Genomic DNA, 8,904 nt, shown 5'->3' with positions numbered 1-8,904 from the left:
TCAGATGAGGAGCCTATGAGCATGACCCCTGCCATACATGGCGTGCGTTGTTTAATGGATGGATGATGGCGGCCATCCACAACTGCACCATACTTTGTGGTGCTGTATGCACACCATATGACATGATGAGGTTAGTAAGCATTACAACAATCATTATTTTAATATTAAATGATTTTAAAGCATATATACAATGGTCATTAATGTAAGGTTTGGATTGAGATTTGTCTTAATTAAAATATAATAGAATAATATCATTATTAAAATCTTGGATACAAACCAAAAAAATGGCAAATATTTTGAAACATCATTTTGTCGTTTGTAGAATCCTATCCTTAGAAGAAACTGCCAACAAAGCATGTCGCCCTTTTGTCCCAAATTTAGACTAGTTATGTCTAAATAAGAATTGGTCAATATATCTATCAGATCGTGCTCAGCCGCCTGAAGTCTTGCTCTCAATCTAGCATCTTATATTCTAGTTAGGCGCCACTAGTTATTCCACAACGCTAAGAAAGCCATCTAAGAAAATCGCTAGAGAGAATATACGTCTCCATAGGACAAGCACAAAGGTGGAGTGAATCTTCTTGGTGACTCGAACCACACTATTGGGTCTCACTAAGATGGCAACAAGGATATATTATTAGTAAAGATTATATTTAATGGCCCACTCATTACAGTGCCAGAAGAGAATCTCCGATTATTTGATTCACCTATTTCCAAAAATTACTACTAAGAGGAACATAGCACGCACGAACCATCTATAGCGCGCGGTTTGTACCACAAAATACTGTGCAGTTGGCCACTATCAGTATTTTTGCTTGCGAATTTCTGATGTTTGGGTACGAACGGAAACATTCCAACATGCTAGTTCAAAACTTTGGAATAAACATCCGTTAAAATTTGGGTTTGAATTGATGTTTAGGTTATTAGAGGTTATTAGGTTATGATCCATTTAGTTTCATGGTCTTTTTATTACAAGCCCAAACAAGATAGGGTACAGTCAGGTGTTCAATGGGCTTTCGTGGCCTGTTTTCATGAAGCAACTCAATGCAAGAATGGCTAGTGGCACATGATGTTGAGAGGCAACGTCAGATAAATGACGAGGAGTATAATCAAATGCACCATTCCATATATATTTAAGAGACTTTGATTCACAACCAACATCATTGATAAGATTCCTCACACCCTCTCAACCTCTCGCCATCTCTCTCTATACTTCATCATGGACTGCAAACTTCATTCTCCTTCATGTTGTTCAGCCCTTCTGCTTATTATTGGGTAATAAAAAGAGCCTTAAAAACTACTTTTTGTTCCATAGATGAAGGTGATCAATGGTCTTTCTGAATACTTTGTAGAAGTGACATAAAAGATGAGATGGTTCCTACTACCCCAAATAGAGTCCCAATGACTATAAGCACACCATTAAGAAGGAGAGTCGGCTTGGAGACTTTAGGCCAGCATATCTTGAGATAGAAGGCACAGGGAAAGACCACTGAGATGGTTGTGCTTACAAGGGAACCAGTTAGGCTGAGGACGTGCTCAAAGTATGGGACGGAGAGGGCTAGTGCCAGGATCACCAATAGCAGTATGGACCCTATGCTGCCTCTGATGAGCATTCGAACCCTGGAGCTCACAGAAGAAGGTAGATGGTGCTCAAGTTGGATAGCAAAAGGAGCGAATTCAAGGGCATATTTTGTCATCGGTGTGAGCACAGTCGCCCATAGAGCGATCTTGGTGACGACGAGATGATGAGGCATGCTAAGGGTGATCTGCGAGTTAACGGTCGGTCCGAATAACTTCGCCCCCATGAAAGCTAGAGCTGTGTAGATGCCAGTGACCACTGTAAAACTTGTGACAGTGACCTGTACTTGAAGAATATGGAATAGGCAGCATGAGGAATACATACAATTGGAGAATATAAATTACTTGACAATACAAGGTATATGTATGATTTTGTTGAAACTAGGTGCTAGTGGATCCTTGTGTAATTACATGCATTCCTGAGCTTTGTAATTTAATTCAGAATCAGCTTTGAGCTTGGATTCAGTATTATCCTACTTCTTTTTTCAAAATAAATTGTAAAAAAGCTTAGATTTTTTTAAAGCTATCTTATATTATACAAGTGAGTTTGGATAATTGATCCTCTAAAAGAAACTGGATCCTTCTTGGTTCCAAACCCCATCAAATAAGACATGAAATCTAGCTTCTTTGGATTTGAACTATAAGGTGAGTTTTGGAAGAGATTTACCGTCATCATCCACGCCTGCCTCCGTTAGTTGACCCAACCAAGTGCTTATGGGCCTAGATTTATGCTTCAGCTTATCATACATACATGCATGTATATATGTATATAACTAACTTGATAGATCAAATGAATTTTTATTAATTACTTGAAAGCAACTTTGGAGTCTTATTTTTGTATATGTGAAGAAAGACACCAGACCTCACTAGATGCTGTATGTATAACTAACTTGATAGATCAAATGAATTTCTTTTAATTATTTGAAAGCAACTTTGGATGCTTCATTTTGTACTCTTTTGTTTTTATGTGAAGAAAGAGAATGGAACACACTAGATCCACTACAGGCTTATTGCAGGAATATTTAGCAACTTGTGGAGGGGAAAGCAAAAAGGTGGCTGAGATTCGGGTTCCATTTAAAAACACCCTCATTTGTTGGATGAAGGCATGGGGTCGAGTTTCCTTTAAAAAATCCGTCATGCACCCACCTGTATGCATGGACTTTTGACTCCAGGGATTGTCAAGGATCCATGCTTGTACTTAATTTTACCACAAGCATATAACTCAAGACTTTGGTCAATTTAGTGTCAGAGATATACCTTGGTGAACTTGGAGGGATCCTTCATGGCGGTGTGTATGTTGGGAAAGACAATATGGCCAGAATAACTAAATACATATAGGCCAGATATCCCTGGGATCTTGCGAAGCTGTAGTATAGGTATCCTTTGGTTACCCTCGACTCCTCCAAAGGCTGCTGTCCACCCTACGGTCGTGAAGATGAGAAGCGACATAAGGATCCCTGCAAAGGAGAGGAAGGATATGGAGGAAAGATCCCTTAGCCAAAGACTAGGAAGTGCCACCAACACTGCTATAATTGTTAGCAGCTGAGCTGTGGATAAGTGAAGCCATGAAAGATGAACACCGCGAAGTGCCAACGGTAAGTTGTCGCTGAGAGAGATTGTGTATGACACAAGGGCTAGGAATATTTCCAAGTATATGAAGGTGGAGGTTATGATCCTTCCTTTGGTCCCAAATGCTTGCTCTCCAATGTCTTGGTAACTTTTTGTGCTAGCATCCTCCTCAAGGCACTTGCCTATAATATGTGAGGTGTATGCGCACAAGATTCCAAGTCCCACTAGTAGAAATGCTGAGGTCCATCCTCCATTCTCCAAAGCATAGGGAGTTGAAAGTTGCCCAAGACCTGAAGAGAGAGAGAGAGAACAGTAGGTAAAAAGAAACATGTAAAGGCCACAGAAAAGCCACTGTATGTAGGAGCTAGTTGGTAACATGCAATGATGTTAAGAGCTCAAAACACTTGTATATGTACCTATTAGCATTCCCACCATGTTGATCACTGAATGAGCAAAGGAACTATCAGCCTTGGTATGCAATTCACTCCTAAAACTCAAAACTTCACTTTCCTCCCTACACTTGCACACATTGTTCTCCTCCACGCAAGTGGCACAATTCGACAATTCAGTCATTGCAAGATGGGCACCATGCACCGTCTCGCTGGCTACTTGATTCCCGTGGGTTGGCTCGTCGAACTCACGGCATGAACACCATCTCTTTGCCCTTCTTGCCTCCACGTTAGACATCTTCTGATACCTTGCAGACCTGGCAGGGAAATGAGGAATTTATGGGGTATTTATAGTGTGGAGGTGGGGACAAAATTAAGGTGCTGAGGATCCCATTGGAGGCACTTGGGAGATGCATAAAAAGTCTAGGGTAGTCGTGTGTTTTTGGCAACTTGGCCGGGAAATTGGATGAGTGCGTTTTGGGGTTGTGGAGCCAACGAGGAATTAATGGAAAGCCAGGCAAGGTTCTGTTTGATTTTGGCTTATCGTTATATTGGAGGTTGGCTAATATATGGTATGTGAAGGAGGGTATCATTAGTTTCATATTAATTATGAGTTAATAAAAATTTTAGCTTATATGGGATGAAATCTTTTCTATCCCGTAAGATATTTTTTAAAGAGCAAAAAAATAGTGAGACTCCATGCTATAGTGGCTAAAGGCCGAAATGGACAATGATAGAATATGTAATGGTGGTGGAACATACAACAATAGTATGAGAAACTATATAAAATAATGGAGCAGTATAATTTTTTCTCACGAACCCTCTCTTTTCTTTTTCTATTCTTTGATACCACTTTACCACATCATACATTCTACAACAACCACCTATTTATAGGTATAAGAAATGACCTTTTGACTCTCCTAATAAATTTATCATTTAGACTTCTCATGTAACTCTTGGATTTTCTATGTGACTCTTGGTTTTTTGCCACTTCAATTAAGTTTACAAAATGACCTTTCGACTTCTTCAATACCTTTAATATTTGCTTTTTCCAACACCCCCCTCTTAAACTTAATTGTTGTTTCTTCATCATGCCGAGAGAACTTTTAAACTTGGTGAAGAGCTTTGCTCCTAATGGTTTAGTGAATATGTCGGCAACTTGATCTTGTGTCTTCACATACAGTAGCTCTACTTCTTTGTTCTTTACATGTTCTCGGATTGAATGAAAACGCACATCAATATGCTTGCTTCTTTGATAATACACCGGATTCTTTCCTAGTGCAATAGCCGACTTGCTATCAATGCTTATCTTGGTAGGTTTCTTTTGCTCAAATGAACTTCCTTCAGCAAACTTCTTAGCCATATAGCATGTGATACACATGTGGATGCAGCAACATATTCGGCTTCACATGTAGAAAGAGTAACAATAGGTTGCTTCTTTGACATCCATGAAAAAGCTGCATCTCCCATAGAAAATACAAATCCGGAAGTACTCTTCCGATCATCCATGTCTCCAGTCCAATCACTATCCGAATAGCCCACAAGTTCAAAGTTACTATGATGAGAATAAAATAGTCCATCAGTAATAGTACCTCGGATGTAACGAAGAATTCTCTTCGCTGCCTTCCAGTGCATTAATTTGGGCTTCTCCATGAATCTGCTGACTAGGCCGACTGTATATAGAATATCCGACCTAGTACATGTCATATACCTCAGACATCCTACCAAGCTTCTATAGAGAGTAGGGTCCACAATCTCTCCTTCATCTTCTTTTGACAGCTTTGTTCCACAATTAACGGGGGTGCTTATAGGGTTACAATCTTTCATCTTGAATTTCTTCAAGATTTCTTTGGCATAACCTTCTTAAGATAAGAAATTTTTTTTTTGATATTGTTTGACCTCCAAACTCAGAAAAATGTCATTAACCCCATGTCTGTCATCTCAAACTCCTTCATCATGGTATGCTTGAACTCCTCAAATATTTATAGATTATTACCTGTAAAAATAAGATCATCCACATACAAACACACAAGTAGAATGTTAAAATTTTTCTCCTTTACATACACAGCATGCTCATAGAGACATTGCTTGAAGCTATTTTCTTTGAAGTAGCCATTAATTCTTGAGTTCCATGCTCTTGGAGTTTGTTTTAAACCATAAAGTGCCTTCCTTAGCTTTAAAACCTTGTCTTCATATCCCTTCTTCACGTACCCTTTGGGTTGTTCAACATATAGTTCTTCTTCTAGAAAGCCATTTAGAAATACCGACTTCACATCTAACTGGTAGATGTTCCAATTATTCTGTGCAGCCAAAGAAATCATCAGGCGAATTGTCTCCATGTGTGCTACAGGAGCAAATACCTCCTCATAGTCAATTTCAGCTTGCTACTTGTAGCCTTTAGCTACTAATCGAGCCTTATATTTCTCCACATTTCTTTCTGTATTCTTCTTTACCTTATATACCCATTTCACTCCGATGGGTTCATGACCTTCTGAAAGAGTAATAAGCTTCCATATGTTATTCTTCTGGATTGCCTTCATCTCTTCATTCATGGTCATCCTCCAGTTTTCATTCTTCACTGCTTCTTCAAAAGAGATTACATCCTCATTATCATATAAACAAATGAGATTAAGGAGACTCGTCACCTCATAGAGATCTTGAATGCTTCTTGTCTTTCTGGATTCTTCATTTGAAGATGGAGATCTCGTGCTAGGTGACGAAGGTGGTGTGGGATCTTCAACTTGACCCTTCACTTGTTCTTCTTCTTCTTGCACCTCTATCATGTTGGTGCTCCAATTCCAGATTCTTTCTTCATTGAACTTCACATCACAGCTTATGAGGATCTTCTTCGCCTTTGGATCATAAAGTTTGCATGCCTTGGAGCTCTGATACCATTTTGATAGAATATGTAATGGTGGTGAAACATACAACAATAGTATGAGAAACTATATAAAACAATGGAGCAGTACAACTTTTTCTCACGAACCCTCTCTTTTCTTTTTCTATTCTTTGATACCACTTCACCACACCATACATTCTACAGACAATACTCTGCGTATGCAGGAGTGAAGATTGATCCATCCAAGCCACAAGCCCTTGACCACAAAATATCAAAATAAAGTGCTGACACATGGGTGCTTTCTTCACTATATGGTATCGCAAAATATTTGTTAGATCATAAAACTTTCTCTTTATTTTTTTATTACGCTCAAAATGATGCAAGTTTGGCATGCAAAAAGCTCTTACTGGATTTCTGTTAGATTGGATGGAATCTTTACTGAGAACCGGCGGTTTCATATTTGGTTGGGTGACACAAGAACATAAGAAAGATTCCTCGCCTAACTTGCCTTTTTGGTGGTTAGTGGGAAGGAGACTTTCCATGAAGTTGTTCGGATGCTCTCCATCAAACCAAATTGATCCCAATAACATTCACCAACTATAATCTTGGATATGAATGAAGCAAGAATAGATAATTTATCACCCTATAGTACCTAGTGGAACCAAATGTTTTCTCTAGCCTGTCCATTATATTGTCTTAGTCTTTGTCAACTATCCAAGGAGATCAAACAGAGGAAGGAATCGCAATATGTGAGATTAAAAAAACAAACAAAATCTTTATCTTTTATCTCTTTCCCTTGCTTTTCATGCCATGCTCTACCTCATATAAACTGTACATTTAGGAAAATAGGTCAAAAGAGTTTTCTTTTCCCCCAAAACATCTTGTTTTGCTAGTATTTAGTTTGCTGTAGTTCATTTCTACATTTATGTTAACATCAGAAAAATAAAAATAAAAGTAGATTTGAGCAATATATATATATATATATATATATATATATATATATATATATATATATATATATATATTTGATCACCATGATTAAGGTTTATGAGGACCATCTTCCATTTCGAATAGATGCCATTAAGCATAAAGGAAATGGCTAAAGTAAATTGCATTATGGCCGGCTGCCACCTGGGAATGAGATTCTTAAGAACCATATAAAGGTAACATCAGACTTCCCATCACATGAATCACATCTCGCCTTGGAAGCAAGAATAACGGGAGAATGTGGGCAGAGGAAATGCTCTTTTAATTCTTTAACAATAGGGTCAGATTCAATTGCCATGAGGTATAAAAGATGATCAAGTCCAATACTCGTGGATCTATGAACAGTTTAATTCTAGAAAAGAATCATAATCTGTAAGCTGATATATTTGGGCCATGGTGCACCGTTCGGTTGGAATCTAATGCTTTGGCGTATTGTAGTCAGATATGGTTAGGTTAAAAACAAGCGATGAATTCACTAATTGGATGATTGATGTTCTCTTATCCATAAGAATTTTAGATACAGAATATTAATTATGAGGATCCATGCAGGTGTGTACAGTCTCACATCAACTATGTATTGAATAGATCTTGAATACTTGCATAAAGTCAACTAGTCAAGGAATTCAAATAATATCTTGTGATTGGTCTTTTTCGACCCAACTTATAACTTTCGATCTATTACAAATGACGTTTTAACTTTAAGTCCCTCAATAAGACCAAAATACCCTCAAATTGAATCCTCCTATCTCTCCAAATTTTCATCTCTTTAGTTTCTTTATTCCCGACAAATACCTCTGGTGACCTGTTACTGTATGATTTTACTCACGCTACCGGTGGTGAGGGCTACAACGCTATTTCGTGACTTCTCTTCGATAGGAACGACGACTGAGAGAGTGGACACATGTGGAGGCAAAACCTGTCGATGATGTTCTCTCTCTCCCTCTCTTCTATTTTCTCTCTTTTCCCTCTCTCTTCTCTCTCCATGGATCTTATCAATTTCAGTTGATGCATTATTGGAGCAGAGGTTCTATCTTCTCTCTTTCCCCCTATCTTCTCTCTCCATGGATTTTAGTAATTTCAGTCGACGCATTATTGGAGCAGAGGTTCTCTTCTTTATGATTAGGACTGCATGAATGCTCTTACTTATGAATGGTTCTCTTACTTAGAGTAGGGGTTTTATTACTTATGAATTGGTTTTGTAAATATAACCAATTGGTTTAATCACATAAATGCTAATTGTTTATTTTAAGTAACCAAATGAAAATACAGTTGGTAATATCATTACAAGAAAATTAATTTTTTGCGATGAAATTTTTTCATCGCTAAAAATCATATTTTCGTCGCTAAAAGTATTTGTGACGAAATATATCATCCCTAAAAGTTTGTAGAGAAAGCCTCGTAGCAAAAGATTTTAGCGACGAAAAGATTTTATTTCGTCACAAAAAATAGTCAACCTAGATGACGAAGTATTCGCTGTATTAGCGACGAAAAAATTTTATCGCAAGAGCTTAAATTTTCGTCGCTAAAATTGCAACGAAAAAT

General features: G+C 38.0%; 1 protein-coding gene across 1 annotated transcript; it reads right to left on the bottom strand.

Moving 5' to 3' along the window:
- Positions 1 to 1,106: 1,106 nt before the first annotated feature.
- LOC105051412 (amino acid transporter AVT1H-like) lies at positions 1,107 to 3,968 on the bottom strand. Its single transcript, XM_010931854.3, has 3 exons — positions 3,564 to 3,968; positions 2,836 to 3,437; positions 1,107 to 1,859 (listed from the first exon to the last, which is right to left on the bottom strand). The coding sequence occupies exons 1-3, from the start codon at positions 3,832 to 3,834 to the stop codon at positions 1,326 to 1,328; spliced, it is 1,407 nt and encodes a 468-aa protein (XP_010930156.1). The 5' UTR covers positions 3,835 to 3,968; the 3' UTR covers positions 1,107 to 1,325.
- Positions 3,969 to 8,904: the final 4,936 nt, after the last annotated feature.

The sequence above is a fragment of the Elaeis guineensis genome, chromosome 9 (assembly GCF_000442705.2).
Source record: "Elaeis guineensis isolate ETL-2024a chromosome 9, EG11, whole genome shotgun sequence".
Lineage (NCBI taxonomy): Eukaryota > Viridiplantae > Streptophyta > Magnoliopsida > Arecales > Arecaceae > Elaeis > Elaeis guineensis.
This window is presented reverse-complemented; position numbering and strand designations above follow the sequence as displayed.